Below are 17,975 nucleotides of genomic sequence, written 5' to 3'. Positions count from 1 at the left end.
CAATGCCAAGTGAGTTAGGGGTCCCTGGCGCTTAGCAACAAACAGCAAAATAGAACTATCCTGTACGGAAGTGGCCTTCATATTTTAGGGAATTAACTCGTTTTCCATCTGAATTCGGTAAACAATGAGTACTCACGAAGAAGAAGATGATACAGGGCCATCTGTAGACTCAACTGACCCTGAAGTGCGTATCGCAGCTCGCCGGCTTAGGATAATAAAACGCACAGAGCTGGCTCACAGGTAAGTCGGACTGTACTGTAAACACTGGACTGACCCTCACTGTGACCCAAGGGGCCTGAACGGTGCGTGATGGTGTATATAGGGGGATTGGAAGCTGAACCTGTGTGGAGTGTCATAGTTTACTCGTTAATCTTCCCCGCACTCGATGCGGTAAATGCATATTATTATTCTCCGCCTATTACTATGTGTTCTCATGTAACCTTTCCGATACCCATACACACACCCCATAATATCCATGTGTAATAGAATGTGCACATACTCGTACATGTATAACATTATATATGATCAATATGCTGGTTGTTACCCAAACACATTTAGATACAAGCTGCGAAGAGTTTAATGGTAAAAACAAAACAAGCAGGAGTATTTATGTCATAATGAAATACAATTATTTAATAGTACATAGCAATAATATGGTAATGACAACAACAAACTGACCTAAATAGATTATAATAATAGATTATAATAATAGATTATAATAATCTATTTATGAGGTTATTAGTCCCTGCTTTTTTTCGGCGTCTGTGTTTATTTATTTATTTATTTATTAACACACAACATCCCCCAGAGGGGATGAAAAGGATTACAAATCAGATATTAGTAAAAGAAAAATAACTACATAAAAAGTAAGGGAACAAAAAAGCCTTAAAAAAAAGATAAAAATTTGTATACAAGGAATGTGTTACTGGTTTAGTTTATGTAGGTGCTGCTGTCTTGTATTAACACAGTTTTTTATATATTGTGCTAAAGGAATTGACATTTTCTCGTCACTTAGTAATGATATGAATTTATTTTCATTACTAAATTTGTCAAAATTTGGTATACATTTATTAGTTACAATGTAAAGTTTTAATCTTATTTCATTGTAATGAGGACAATTTATGACAAAATGTTGTTCATCTTCAACATGGTCATTGTCGCACATATTGCAGACTCTGTCTTTAAAATCCAATCCTGTATGCCGGCCTGTTTCAATTTTCAGACAGTGGTTGCCAAGTCTAAATTTTGTTAAGGATTTGCGAAGTTCACTGTTTTTCATAAGTGTTAAGTAGTTTTCTTGTTCTATTTTGGTTTTAAAAAAGTTTGTAGGTTCTTAGTTCATTTTTAGAATTTGATTTTTTCCTATTGTCATTATTTATCATTTATGTGCGCCCGGATATATATCTTTAGACATGCCTGGACGATTACATTCAAACTTCACACAAACATAATAATTAATATTATTATACATCTGTCAATCGTAAAGTTACAGCGTGACGCAATTTTGGGCTATTGCAATGGGTATAAGCGTCCTCTAATAATAAAAACAAACATGGCACCCGCAGGGTTTGACTGGACCCTATACAAAGAAGTTCACTCAATCTGTTCTAAACTTTTTGTATTTCGGCATTCCAATGATGTATTCTTGAAAGGAAAAGATGGATAATAATAAGGTTATTACATGGACATGCTGTGTGTCGGTCGATACTCACACTGTCTTTGTGCATACTTTTCGTTATCCTCGTAATAACTCATATTATACATATGCACATCGATTTGTTTCCATTTTTGTGCTAAAAATGATCAAAATGAAGCATTTCTGGCATTCCAGAGACTAGATCTTGGCTGTTTAGAGATGGATTTTGTTCAAACTTGGTACATACTTTAGACATTATGGATCTCTGATGCACATCATTTTTGACTCCCGTGTGCGAAGCACAAAAGGGAGTCTTTGCAGTTACCCTGTCTGTATGTCTGTATGTATGTATGTATGTCTGTATGTATGTATGTCTGTATGTATGTATGTATGTATGTCACTTTTTTTGTTCCATCGTTATCTCAAGAACCACTAATCAAATTTTGGTGAAACTTGGTACATAGATGCTCTGGGATAATGCGCAGAGTTGATTAGGTTTGGGTAAAAATCTATGAATATTAATTACCTAATTTGCATGATAATTAGCTGATTTTTAGCTGTTCCAAGACTGTTCCACTAATATCTGAAGAACCACTCATTGGATTTTGATGAAACTTGGCACATGGATGCTCTGAACTAGTGCGCAGATTTGATTAGTTTTGGGTAAAAATCTATGAATATTAATTACCTAATTTGAATGATAATTAACTGATTTAAAGCTGTTCCATGACTGTTCCACTGATATTTGAAGAACCACTCATTGGATTTTGATGAAACTTGGCACATGGATGCTCTGAACCAATACGCAGATTTGATTAGATTTGGGTAAAAATCTATGAATATTAATTACCTAATTTGCATGATAATTAACTGATTTTAAGCTGTTCTATGACTGTTCCACTGATTTTTGAAGAACCACTCATTGAATTTCAATGAAACTTGGCACATGGATGCTCTGAACTAATGCGCAGATTTGATTAGTTCAGGTAAAAATCTGTTAATATTATTAATTACCTAATTTACATAATGATTAATCAATTTTCGGCTTTTCCACTGATATCTCAAGTACTAATCATAACATTTCAATAAAACTTGGTACATAGATGTCATATGACACTGCACAGACCTGATAGTTTTTAGGGTAATATCAGTACATATTAATTACCTAATTTGCATAATTAATTAATTTTCAGCTTTTGATATTTCGAGTACCGGTAGTAATGATCACGTTTCAATGAAACTTGGTACATAGTTACTTGAGGACTGTGCAGAGACCTTATTAGTTTTGGGGTAAATATTTGTGCATATTAATCATCTAATTTGCATTATTAGTTAATTTGTTGCTGTTCTATGGCTGTTGCACTGATGTCTAAAAACCACTCATTGGATTTCAATGAAACTTTTAAAGAGTACCCATCACATTTCAATGAACCTAGGACTATACACCATATTAGTTTTGGTAAATATTATGCTTATTAATCACTTAATTAACATAATTAATTAATACTATATCTCATGTATTGATCATCACATTTGAATAAAACTAGGTACATAAATGCTCTAGGACAATAGACAGCCTGATTAATTTTGGGTTAAAATCTGTTCATATTAATTCTTTAATTAGCATAATAATTAATATTTTTTTGGTTCTAATCACATTTCAATGAAACTTGGTACATTGTGCAGACCTTATTAGTTTTACACTTAAATCTGTTAATATTAGCTACCTTATTTGCATAATTAGTTTTCTGCGTTTCCATTTTGAATTAATTTGTAATGTGTCTCCAATACTCTCAGCACACGGGAGTTCTTTCTAAGCTTTCTTTGATTGTTTTTCAGATAAAATTTAAAATGGCTGACTGGCAGCCATTTTGTTTTAATGAATGTTGTTCTATTCATTATACATCATGTCATAAACGTTTTGATTCAAAATGGTCAACCGGTGGCCATTTTGTTTTAATTAATGCTGTTCCAGAGCAAGATCTCTTAATATGGACAAGTACTCGTTTGAATATCAGATACAAGATGACTGAATGTCAAGCATTCTAATGTTAAAAAATCATCATATTCTAGCATTTACTTCTGGATCAAAATCTCTGACATGTTTATGTTCAAACTATATTACTATAAACAAAACTATATATCTTAAATCTTATAACTAACAGGGACTATGCCATGCATGGCTTGTTAATTAATTAATTAATAATAGGATACTACAGCTAAATTGCATGTATGCTTGAAGACAGTACAGCAGAAGTGGATGTTAATGCAACCACATATTTCAGTGCTTAGTTACAGCAATATAATGAACTAAATGATTTGTAAAAACTAATTTAACACAATTGATTCTTGACAATGATAATGAGTTTGATGTCCTTTTTAATATTTTGTTGTGATTAACAGGGAGACGATGGGAGAGGATCCCAATGCCAAGAAGAAAGAGGATAAAGAGGAACAAAGTAAAAGTAGAAAACAGATTGAAGAAAGTAGACAGGTAAAATAGACACTGATGTTTATACAATGTACTTACCATAACATACTAGTACTAGCCATAGTTTTAACAAATTATAGGGATATGACAATTATATGGGCTACATTGTATTCATCATTCTGATCATGTATCAATACCAAAAATTTCATTTTGATACAAGTTACAGAGGTTCACATCTATGGTCGTGTAGGTTTATTTACATTCCTTTTTCATCAGTTTTGATTACTTGTGTATATTTGGCTTGAGAGAAAAAAAAAGTCAAAAGCTAATGTGTGCTCAAATAGAAATCCACATAATGGAGTACTGATTTGGTTTTGTTTTTCTTAGCGTTTGACAAAACTGAAAACTGATGGTACTGAGTTAGTGACAAATGTAAGAGTTGCTGGTGATTCACGTGAAGCACTTAGAAGAACAGAAGAAGAGGAGAATCTCAGACAAAGGTATCAATCCTAATATGTACAGCTATATGTACATGTATATGTACCTATGTTAGCTTGTGCTATTTGCAGCCTGCTTAGCTGGGTTTTCACTGAAACGTTGACAGTCATCAGTCTATAAATTACACGAATTAGAAAATGGTCATCATTTGAAAACTTGTCATCGCTCACAGAAAGTTTGTTTAAACAGAGGACAAGATGTTAATAATAGAAATATTTCAAATCTTTCTTTTAAACTATACACCCTTATTTACCGGTGTATGCATTTATATTTATTTAATACATTATGTGCATGTATGCACAATTTACTCATTAAAATGTTTGTACTTTATAATTGAATTAATTAAAATATGGGGAAACTAGAATTACATATTAATATTTTGTTTATAGAACTGAAAAATTGGAAGCTGAAGCTAAAGCTGGAGTTGAGCGATTTGAAGAAATCACAAAAAAGTGGGAATCTGCCCATAACCGAGATGTACCACAGGAGTTACAGGATTTATTAATGCAGCAACAGTCACTCTGTGATGCTATGATTGATGATAAAAACAAACTTATTACTGACTTTCAACTGGTGAGTAACATTCAGTAAATCTAACAGTATAGGGTGGTACATGTGTATCGTTAATTCTTGCCAACTGACAACTGCAGTTATTATAACATTGGAGTGATGGTTCCTTATATGTGTATGTGTAGTATTATGTTGGTGCTGGTAATGAACAATGGATGCATTACATCTTCACTAATTAAATTGGATTCCTAGGTTATGTTGATGTGAAAAACATTCTTACATTACATTAATATCAATAATTTATGTAAATGTACAATATTAAACCATATGCTTCAGTTGCCTGATCATATTGGAGAACATACTGAATAACATTGGGTAACAATTATGTTAGGTACATGTGACTCAGAGTAATGAATAATACCAATTCCTCACAATACATATTCCTTTCTGCCACCAGCCATTCCTATTAAAAGATGTAAAAAGCACACAATTTTTTCCCATTGAATGATGATTATGAACCAAAATGAAGACTGTGAAGTGTATCCACAATCTAGCTGTACAGTTTACGGCCATATAATGGTACACAGATATAACAGTAATCAGCATTGTGTAAGGGACTACATGTACATCAAAAGATTGATGTCGGATAAAAAAAACTTATCTGCTTTAGTTTGGGGGTGGGGGGTTTGACCTCAAAAAGTTTCCATCCTACAAAAACGATTTTATTTGTTAATGAAGTCATACAAATCTTGGAGTATTTGTAGTTCATTTTTTTTCTATCGAATCATGAACAAAAATAACAGAAAATAAAAAAAACATCCAAGACGAGAAAAATGTTTGGTCCGAGTGTAAATATGTGCGTTAAATGAGGTCAATTCCAGGGCATGGACCTAGAGCATGCACAGAACCCAAAAAAGTAATAGCGCATGCGTATATTCCTCTTCATTATTTCCTCTTGAACGGCTGAAGGTTTGGCAACTGAGTATCAATATTTATCAATTAAGTTTCAGTGGGGGGGGGGGGGGGCTAAAGGAATTAAGTTTTTTATCCTACATTGAACTTTTGATGTTGTCCCTAATGTAGTTACATAGATGTGTATTGTGGACATGGCAGAGTCAAAACCATGTTAATCAAATGTCACATGCTATTCACTACAGGAGTTAAAAGCTAAAGATGATCAGTATGTCAAAGATTTGAAGAAACAAGCTGAGGATATTGATCTGATGATTGAACGTATGGAAGAACAAGTGAAAAATTTAACAAGATCATATAGAGAAGAACTCAATCAAATTGAGGTATGTTATTGTCTGATTTCATTACTTGATTTAGTTCTCATTTAGTGTTCCCCACATTTCTAATTTCTATTTAATTATCATATCTGTGTATATCACTGACTTTCATGAATTTCCGATGACTCTGTCAAATATTCTTGAATAGAGGTTTGATTTCATAGTGACTATATTAGAATACTGTAACCAAGGTTAAATCACTGTCAGTGACAATGTTTTATCACAGTTTGACCATGAGAAAATGACCATGATAGATCATGGAAAAATCATGAATTGTCTATTGAAAGTGGTCAGATTGTAGTCTGTCATGATCAAATCATAGTCAGTGATTGATAGTTGTATTATTTATTGGTCAATATAAAATCATTCATTTTGGGTCATGGTAAATTTCTCAAACTTTTGCATTAATTGCACGTAAAATTGTTATATTATTTATATTTGCATATACAGTTTATGTCAACTCCGGCAATGTAACAGTGTAGTTGCACATATGTAGGTCTTTTATAATTAATTTCATTGCCCAATGTTCTGTTCATCCATCAAACTCAGAGCCACATACATATGTACCAGTTAATGTTGTTGGCCATATTCACAATCTGAATGTTTTGTTTAAATGATAGAAAAGCTTTGATGCTGAGAGGAATGATTTATTAGAGAGTAATAAAAAGAAATGGGAGCAAACAATGCAAGGAAGGAGAGATAAAGAAATTGATAATATGAAAGCACGAGAGAAGCGTGTGGATGATTATGAACAACAAATACAACATCTGAGAACACAAGATGCAGAGGAATATAATATGGTGAAGATCAAACTAGAAACTGATGTGCAGGTGAGATTCAAACTATAACAGGGGTTGTTACTAATTCAAATGTTATTTACTTATTACTATAAACTAATTTTCACAGCTGTCAATTTCACAAATTCAGAATATTTTTTTCTCTGTGGTTAAACTAAACCAAAATATGAAATAATAACCACATAGAAAATAAATTGAAAAAGAAAATGTCAAACAGATTTTTAAAGATCCTTGTGAAATGGTCACTACTACACAATTTTGCAGTTTTCGCTGATGCATGAAATTTATGAAAATGTGTCATGAAAATAAAATGTTTTACAGTATCAAGTTTATACTACAATTCTCTCAGTGGTTAGTCTACGTGTGGTTATTAAAATCAAATAGGTTAACCCAGCTGAGTACAAAAATCTTAGTATATATTACATTCACAAATCTAAGTTTTGGTTATTCTTGGAAATGAACATCCAGGCAGTTTCTTCACATTACCAAGTATGGTAAAAACAAAAGCCGAAAACTCTCAGAAAACTGTACTTTGTGCTATCTGTTGAGATTCTCCTGAGCAGTGTAATAAGACTACCCCTACATGTGTAACATATATAAATTTGGTTGCTTAGCTCTTTGACTGGTGTGCCACAGCAGTTCGCACAGAAATCATAGAAATACATGGTACAGTGATGTGCTTCTTAGTAAAACAGAATATTCTGTGATTTAGCTTCATTCTGAGAATACTTGTCTTTATAAAGTTATTATTTTGAAATAGAGGGATTTAATTCTTTGGGTTACCTTGCATCTTGATGTATAGTCATTTCTATGAATGTACTTGCGTACCGGTACAGGTAGTCATCGGATCCATTCTATGAAACAGGAAATCTACATGTATATTGCTTGCTGGTATTTCAGATTTCACACCAGGGCCATGTAGGCACCAAGAAACAAGTTTTTACAAGGGGTGGCATGCTTATATTTAAAACTTAATAAAGCAAAATCAGCATTCAATATGAGTTGATTCCTTACTCTGTAGACTGTTTTCTTGGCAGGTTTTGGAGCAGCAGTTACAGCAGATGAGAGCAACTTACCAGTTGAATCAAGAAAAGTTGGAATACAATTTTCAAGTACTGAAAAAAAGGGATGAGGAGAACACAATAACTAAATCACAGCAAAAGAGGAAAATAACAAGGTGTGTACAACCATAGATGACTTGAGACATTGCCAGATGAATCCCCCCCCCCCCCCGCCACCACCACCACCACTGATAACCAAAATGTATGTGGAAAAACAGCGTCCACAGACAATGTGTTAAATCCTACCATACTAGTAGTGAATTTTCAACATAAAAATAGAAACATCAAATACTCTCCTAAATAATGTGTTGCATTTCTCAGCAGGAACCTACTCTAGATATAGTACCTACTCGAAGATTTAAATATTTGATAATTTCTATTTTCCTGTTTTTCGCACATAAAACCCATTATGATTATAAATATATTCACAACTTTTCGATAAAAGTCATAAGCAATATACAATTTTGTTTTGTCTAAAATTGACATACTTTTATGATAATTTATTTTGTGTATCTTTATCACATTTGGGCCCCCTTATTGTCTCATAATAATGGCTGCTCCCTAATAGTGCCAGGACATGACTTTCATGGAGGCATTAGAAGCAATCACTCAATCCTCAAGTACCGGTAGTTTGCCTTGACGCCCTACAAAATAATACATATATTTTTTGTACCGGTAGTATTCATATTGGCCAAAGTAATTTTGTAAAATTTGTGGGTGTCCTTATAATCAAGCACTTTAAGGACTGTTACAGTAGTGGTAGTCTGCAAAGTAGTATTTAGGGTAAACGCAATATCTGGAATAGCGAACAATCTTGCAGTACTTTTGTACAAATGTATATCTTAATTGGCTGCTGCCCAGGTCACCTCAACAGCTTATCAACGCGACTCAAGACTACAAGCTCAAATGCTAGTATGCTGGCAAAAATTATTGAAGATATTTGTTCTAATTTTTTCAGGTTGCAAGATGTGCTCAATAATCTAAAGATCAAACTAGGAAAGCAAGAAAAACAATACAGAGAAGAAAACCAAAATTTAGCCGATGATTACAAAAGAATCACTGAACAGTTCAAAGAGCTACAGAAAAAAGCAAAGTATGAATTTATTTTTTCTACAACAATAAAATAATATTTTACTTCATGTTAACAATTAATAGCAGACATTTTAAATGTATTTACCCCGCAGGTAATATAAAATAAAGCATTACTCATTTACTCACTTACTCAATATATGGTACATGGAAAGCAAGTATTTGCTGTCACTAAATGCAACTACATTTAATGTATTTTTCCTTGCAGACATTTCCAAGCTACAGATACAAGAAAATTCCATGATATTTGGTGTATGAATGAAGAACAAGCCAAACAGTTGGTGAATGATGTCTTGGAGCAGGATAGAATAATACATGAACATCAACTAGGGTTGCAGTGGATAGAGCCTGATGTGTAAGTTGTATTAGGTTTCTCATTCTTTGGTTGCTAAGTTACCAAACATGTTCACATACTCATTCAACTTAGCATATGACAATTTTAGTTCACCATGTGCCAGATTAGAGGGAATATTATGTCCCTTACAACTTGTTAACATAAGTCAAATTGCAAAATTAGTTGCATCATCATTGATTACCAGAAAACTATTTACAAAAAAAAACAGAAATGGTCACAAAAAATACACATTTTTTATTACAGATTTATTTACTTTCCATTGTAATTTACAATATGAAAATTATTAGTATCTTTTAGAAAATAGTCAAAGTCAATATCTTCTTATCTTTATGTTCTGTCAAATGCAAATGTTGATTTTTTTCGCATGATTTGACCTGATAGGTCAAGTCTGTTCTTAACCAATCAGAATGTTGTGTTGTACCTACACACTTCTCCGGGAATTCTCTAAGGCATTCTGGTAACGCAATACAGAAGTTAATTATCGATGTCAAAGCATGGTTTCTTGGAATTGATTTTGGTGAAAAAACGTCATGATTTTTTTCAATAACTGTTAAAATATTGACCCTATTCGCAGCAGTCAATATCCATGCTGTATTATATATACATGTATTTGATAACCGATAATCAGAAAAGTCAAATAATGTTCATAAAGTGGAGGTTGGGCGCTTAGTTGAGCAAAGATGAGTATGGTATATTACTAACATAAACCACTGAAGAAAACATGTCAAGAATAGTCAAGAATGTGAAATATTGTTGTCTGTATTTTAGGCAGTGACAAAATGTTGCTAATCTTTTATTGGATTCAGTTTGTTCATGAGATTCATTTTGAATAGCGCCATCTAATGTTATATGTCAGTAAAACAGAGGTGTCCATTTGAATAGCATTGCTTACATCTACGTCATTTAGAAGTCATAGAACTGTTTTGTTACGAGAGGGGGGGGGTTGCCATTTATTAGTATGAACTGTATTGTGTATTCAAATGTACTGGTTCAATTGTTGCATGGATCTACATGTATGCTGAATAATATCTAATGTTTCAGTGTTTGATAGTGTAATATGACTCTTCTTTTCTCATGTAGCTCGTTTTTAGAAAATGTTGGTCCAATTACATCTGAGGCCAGTGCTAAAAAGTCAGTCTCTGCTCATCAAGTACTACAGGAAGTGATGTCATCCACAAAAAGCAGCATCCAAGGTGAAGCAGATGAGTCAGAGTTGGGAGAAGGGGATGCTGAGATTGAAGATGATGAAGCAAAGAAGTTATCTATGAAAACTATCAAACAAGTATTAGAATTGCTGTGTGACGAATCTGTGAGTGAAATCTACTTAGGCCTAAAAACATGTTTTTTTCGATCAGAAACAACCTTTAATGCAAAAATACAAATTAAAGTATTATTCACTAATGTTAATCATTGAACATATATCTACAGTGTAGTTGTTATTCAAACAAAATTAAAACTGCATATTTTAACATTTTTCCTGGGATAATCATATTGTATGACCCGCCTTGCTATAGCAATAATGTTTATTCCCCAGCTATATTATCAGTTGGTTAGTATATCATCAGTAATGTAACAAGAAACAATGATAACAATTGAGTTACCTTGATTTTGGTTGAAGGTCCAGCTTTGATTTGTAAAAATTGTACATAATTATATCTTATAGGTTATCTAAAAGTTAGTTATATCTGTGTTGTTACAGTTTAAATACACTTGGTCATATTGGAAACAATACTGGAAATCCAACAAGTTGTAGAAAATATTGTGACTAAATCAGTGGTTGAGTATAAACAAACCTGGCCCAAAAGAAAAACAAACAAACTTTTGAATGTATTTGGATTTCACTGTATGGTACAGCAAAGACGAAAGATCAAATTGCCACATTTTTGTGTGTTTTTTTAATGTTACTTTAACTGGTATCTTGGGTTGTCAACATTTGTATAACATATGTATTTTATTTTGCATTTGTTTAATCTATCCATTCTCTTTTTACAGGGTTTCTTAGTAGAATCTAAACTGAATAAACTACTACAACCTTTGGAATCAGATGAACGGTCCTTGATGAAGCTGGATGCTATATTTGCTGTAAGTTTACACATGGTTATTTTCATCATGATTCACAGTTGAAATGTTCTGTCACATTTTACACATGGTTATTTTCATCATGATTCACAGTTGAAATGTTCTGTCACATTTTACACATGGTTATTTTCATCATGATTCACAGTTGAAATGTTCTGTCACATTTTACACATGGTTATTTTCATCATGATTCACAGTTGAAATGTTCTGTCACATTTTACACATGGTTATTTTCATCATGATTCACAGTTGAAATGTTCTGTCACATTTTACACATGGTTATTTTCATCATGATTCACAGTTGAAATGTTCTGTCACATTTTACACATGGTTATTTTCATCATGATTCACAGTTGAAATGTTCTGTCACATTTTACACATGGTTATTTTCATCATGATTCACAGTTGAAATGTTCTGTCACATTTTACACATGGTTATTTTCATCATGATTCACAGTTGAAATGTTCTGTCACATTTTACACATGGTTATTTTCATCATGATTCACAGTTGAAATGTTCTGTCACATTTTACACATGGTTATTTTCATCATGATTCACAGTTGAAATGTTCTGTCACATTTTACACATGGTTATTTTCATCATGATTCACAGTTGAAATGTTCTGTCACATTTTACACATGGTTATTTTCATCATGATTCACAGTTGAAATGTTCTGTCACATTTTACACATGGTTATTTTCATCATGATTCACAGTTGAAATGTTCTGTCACATTTTACACATGGTTATTTTCATCATGATTCACAGTTGAAATGTTCTGTCACATTTTACACATGGTTATTTTCATCATGATTCACAGTTGAAATGTTCTGTCACATTTTACACATGGTTATTTTCATCATGATTCACAGTTGAAATGTTCTGTCACATTTTACACATGGTTATTTTCATCATGATTCACAGTTGAAATGTTCTGTCACATTCAAATATATCTGAAAGATTTATAAAGCTATCTGTATATCTTTTATCAGATAGCTGATTTTTTTTATTTGCAGTTATGGAAGTACATGTATAATGATATCTTTTTTCTTTTATTTCATCACTAGGCTCTAGGAATTGAAACAGAAGAAGATATCCATAAGCTAGCTACCTATTTCTTACAATTCAAACAAGTGCAAACCAAATCAGCTGATAAGGCAGGTGAAGTTGAGGATGAACTAGCACTCCAGGTCAGTGCAAATCTATTGATTTTATGGATGTTGATTTCAAAACTATGATTCCAGATGGCCGCCTGGTGGTCATTTTAGTTGTTGAAAATAACATAAATCAATAATTTTTAGCTAAGCATACATATTTTCATGAAGTTCATTCAGACTTAGCACATACATGTACATAGAATATTGTGGGACCGTCATGCATATCATTTTATGTTCATTCAGACTTAGCACATACATGTACATAGAATATTGTGGGACCGTCATGCATATCATTTTATTTGAATACACAGCAGATTCAAAATTGCTAAAACGTGACTAATTATTATCATTACTTTTTAAAACTGCTATCTAGAGCAACATCACTGATATGCCTTGCACCAAAACATTCTGTTCATAAGTATAATTCTTGTATTCGATAATACACAACTTTATACAAATATTCTGTCATGGCTAATACAAGACAAATATTATATGTGTCTGTCCAATCAAAGTCTGTGTTGGAATTACATTACGCTGTCAGCCAGTCCGACGTCAGCAACTTGAAGTCTGGGTGTGTGGCGAATGTATCTAAACAATCTTCATTGTAACAAAACAACTTAAATTTCAAAGCAATTGCTGTACATTTACTAGCAATGTTGATATTACATCACTTCGGTATATAGTTAGAAGGTGAAAATTGAAAAGTAAAATAGCTGATCTTGATTTTCTTCTATTGCCAGGAAGGTACATTAAAGCCTGAATCAAGAGGTGAGGGAACACTGGTCAAAACAACTGGTACTGTTACAGAAGGACTAGACCAGAAACCACCAACAAAGGAAGTTGAGGTATACTTTTTTATTAAAATAGTATTAATAGGTTGCATGCTGTGAAATTTGATAGATTTGTTAATTTGAAGGTCTCACAAATTTGACTTTTTGGAAAGCATGTCACAACATTTTGGTTGTGGATGTGATAACAGACTAAGGTTTTTCCAAATGTCAGTCTGCTACACCATGATATTTATGTTCAACATGAATGTCTTTCTGAATTTATTACAAATATTATTATGTACTGTATACCATATATACTCTATTAGTAGCACATGTGCTTAGGTATACAATAGGTGTATCTTTAAGGTCAAAGTAAGTTGCTCATGCTCATGTTTTAGTGATCGACTACACAGTAAATGCAATTTTTGTTTCTGCGCTTCTATTAAAGATGAGCTTCTCATAGAGCAAATACAGTCTACTATATAATGTTTATAGGAGATTATCCTGTCAATTCCTCGTTTTGCACCATGGATTCATGGGATACTATTGTTTATACTATCTATTGTCTTCTATTTCTCATTAATTGTGATCTGTTAACTCAATCTTCCATGAGATTTAAGGCTTATAGCAAGATTGTCTCTTTAACATCTGTTACAATTTATCTGGTAATTATAGGGGGATATTGATGAGCGGGAGGCTGATGCAGAGGTTGCCAAGGTTACTGGTGAAGAAGAGGAAGTAGCATCTGTAGCATCCAGTTTGAAATCCATAGCAGACAGTTTGATTCACCCCAATGATGTGTTGAAGGCACTTACAGATTTTGTTCAGGATCATCATTATCCTTCCAAGTATGTATAATTGTTGTTAGTCATATCACTTACATGGTATTGGTGTCATGTACAATTTTTGTATGAGATCATCACTTGATATTTCTTGTTTGTAGAGCTGGTTGATTAAGTGATATCATTGGCTAGTATTACCAAAGCTTTACAAATAAGTGATATCACATGACCAGCTCTGATTGCCACAATTAATTTCCAAAAAGACAGAAAAAATTCACACTTTTAAACCATATTTTAATTTATGCTAATTCAACATGACAACCAATCAAGACACATGTTTTCAGTTGTGGCTGGCAAAAATTGTTGATGATTGTCAGACTTGTTTCTTTCATACTCTTAGCTACATATGTTCAAAATAACTTTCAGTTGTTATTATCATGAATATTTGCTGTTACTCGGTATCATATCATATCAATTCACAATTTCCTTCATGTAACTTTCTCAAAGTATCAACTGATGACTATCTGAGCAGTATTATTTCACCATTGACATCACAACTATGAATGATATATGCACTGTGGATATAAAGTCTGATATACACCTCTATACAAACCTGATTAGGAGCTGATTTACATGTATCATGTCATTTAGCTACTATGTTAAAATACATACATGAATATCTCCTGTCAGTCTACAAGAATTCAACAGATATGTGGTTCATCCATAATATTTTAGTCTTTACCTGTAATACATGTGCTTTATTCACACCATGCTTTTAAATTAATAAACCAATTTGATATTCATCTTGCTTAAAAACTGGCTTCCCAATCTTTGTGAAAATTCTGTATCTTTTGTTTAAAAACCTTTTTTCTCCCCAGGGACAAAGGAAAATACCAGACTTTTAAGATCATATCTGGTGTTGAGAGAGATGATAGGTGAGTTAAATGATTAATGTCAGTTATATGCTTTGAGTCTTTATGAATTAATAAATATTCCAAAATGTGGGGTGCCCAGCCAGGTGAAAACTAAACTCAAAAAATTTATATAAGGTGTGCTTTTTGGCTAAAAATTTGTTGTTTTTCGCTTTAAAAAATGTCCCCGATTGGTCAAAAAGTGGCGTATGCACGTATACTTCAACAATGGGAGGCTTGTTTACCACTGGCCAAATGTTGATGAAACATGTGTGTTCAACAAAATTTGAACATGTGTAGATTGGGTGTAGTGTAAACAGCCTTGAGTGCGATCACTAATACAGATATACTGTAAAATGGGTAGTGTAAACTCATAGGACTCTAGAATAATTTTCACTGCTACAAAATTTCACAACATTAACAGACTCGCACGAAAGTAAAGCAGTTCACAGCATTCCTTAAGGATTCACAACAAACCTCTCCTTGATAAACCGTATATACTAGTAGTCCAATCGAAAATAAATGTATTTTTGAATATCGTTGATTTTTCACCATTGCTAATTTTTTAATACTGGTAAACAACTGAAGACTCAGTCTGTAGTGTGAATTTTAACTTCAGTAATACTTGTATATAATAATTGAAATTAGCTGTAACCCCTTAATCTGAAGTCAATCGGTATGTAATTGTAATCCTTATTGACATAAGATCTTCCATGATAAACATATGATTTCATTTCATATGATTTCAAGAGTTAACAACAGTAAAAAGTAAAACTAAATATGATATATCATGTAAGATAACTTATTCACTTATGTTTTTTTAGTGAGGATGAAGCTTACTGGAAAAAATATGCATCTGTTTTAACCTCCAAAGATGAAAAAGTGTGGTCAGCTTTGCTGACAGGATTTGATAAATACAGGTAAGTAAAGTGATAGAATCCCACATGAGATATTTTTGAGAGATTGGGAGAATTAAATTTTTATTACTAAAATATAGTCTGTATATAAATGTGTGATGTGTAATGTCTGAATAAACTGTAACCCCTGTAACTCAGTTTATGTATTGCAGCCAAAGTAGTTTTTATTTTAGTCCCCATATTTGCTTGATTAACAATTTATTATGTAAATCACTTTTAAATGATTAATTTAACTTGTTTTTAAAACCCGGATTTTAAAAAGAATTTAAAACAGAAACTACATGTCAATCAGTCATGGTATATGAATTGTTCATCCTATTTCTCCACATCAGATATGGAAAGATGTCTGCAGCATAACAACTGTTTATAAAAAAAGTACCAAAACCTACTAATGGCCACCAATACTATATTTATAACCAACATTTTCTTAAAAACTATTATGGCGACCCAAGATTTCTTTATGTCAGTACATCATAATGAACTTGTGCAAATTCTGTATTTTATCATTTCCTAGCAGACTTAACTAGTTTATTGTGGTTTATTATGGAATAGCCATTGACCACCAAAGAAAACTATTTTTATCTTTCACAAAATAATTCTTGATTTTTTTTTTCAAATATGTTTTTTTTCAAAAAATTATCAAGAATTGTAGCCAACGAGAAATTATATCTTTTTGGTCCAAAATTAGATAAAAATGTACACAATGTTGCCACAATACTTTAGTGGTAAAAATGAAGGTGTTCATAGAATAAAAGCTACATTCTACATGAAGACTGTACTAGATAACATTCTTCTGGTATAATATGCAAGTATATGTAATATATTACGGATAAATCTCTATTAGAAGCCACATCCCTAATAGAAGTCGCACCCATTCTTTTTAAACAATTGAGAACCAAAAATTCACCATTTCTTATATGTGTAAGGGCTCTAATAGAAACTGCATCCCCTCTGTTGTATTGTACCATTCTAATACTGATTTTACAGTAGTAGGCAAATTACAACTTCAACAAAAGTCATACTTCATCTACTAACAAATTTATCTTTTCATAATTTTTTCACATATTTTTATTTCAACAGTGAGGTGTTAAATAACAGATCTAAATTGATATCAGAGACAGATGCTTTACGCCAACAGAATGCTGAATTACGTATGCTATTGCATCAGTACATCAACTCTAAGGTGAACAACGAATTAGAGATTCCACCAACGCGAGTCTTAAATCTTGAATTCAATGGTTAAATATCTGCAATTTGTATTATTTTAATAATACAGTTTCCATGGTGTCCATTTGTATTTTAACTGCTATGATGTAAATTTGAAATTTAAAAAATGATAATATTGTACATAGTGTTTTTAAAATACTGGTATGTATGTTCAGTTTGAATAATAAATTGAATAATTCTGCTTTTTTTGTTATTTTTGTGTGCTTGCAGTATTTGGTTTAAACCTTATCGATTTTAATCATCGTTATTTCAAAGTGAGAGTTGCATTATGGAAAGTAAAATAAGCAAGTCATTGTTAATGACACAGTCCCTGTTGCAATTAGGGGAAATGTTATTCATGCCTAAGATAAAATAATATGGTCAAACAGCTGGATGACAAATTGAATATCATAATATATACAATCTAATTGGATATGCAAATCACTCGTCATATGACCAGGTAAATTGTTCCAAATAATTGAGAAT

The 17,975-nt window shown here is 32.3% G+C and overlaps 1 protein-coding gene across 1 annotated transcript; it reads left to right on the top strand.

Annotated features, from left to right (window-relative positions):
- Nucleotides 1-34: 34 nt before the first annotated feature.
- Nucleotides 35-17,691, top strand: LOC100369298 (dynein regulatory complex protein 1-like). The gene is made up of 17 exons (XM_085507764.1): nt 35-240; nt 4,040-4,130; nt 4,455-4,567; nt 4,955-5,138; nt 6,233-6,370; nt 6,985-7,194; nt 8,199-8,338; nt 9,181-9,315; nt 9,520-9,666; nt 10,747-10,975; nt 11,659-11,748; nt 12,814-12,936; nt 13,644-13,748; nt 14,349-14,521; nt 15,334-15,390; nt 16,191-16,286; nt 17,364-17,691. The coding sequence occupies exons 1-17, from the start codon at nt 125-127 to the stop codon at nt 17,524-17,526; spliced, it is 2,310 nt and encodes a 769-aa protein (XP_085363890.1). The 5' UTR covers nt 35-124; the 3' UTR covers nt 17,527-17,691.
- Nucleotides 17,692-17,975: the final 284 nt, after the last annotated feature.

This window comes from Saccoglossus kowalevskii, chromosome 14 (assembly GCF_978046115.1).
Source record: "Saccoglossus kowalevskii chromosome 14, keSacKowa6.1, whole genome shotgun sequence".
Lineage (NCBI taxonomy): Eukaryota > Metazoa > Hemichordata > Enteropneusta > Harrimaniidae > Saccoglossus > Saccoglossus kowalevskii.
Note: the sequence above shows the minus strand (reverse complement) of the source record. Positions and strands in the feature narration are given on the sequence as shown.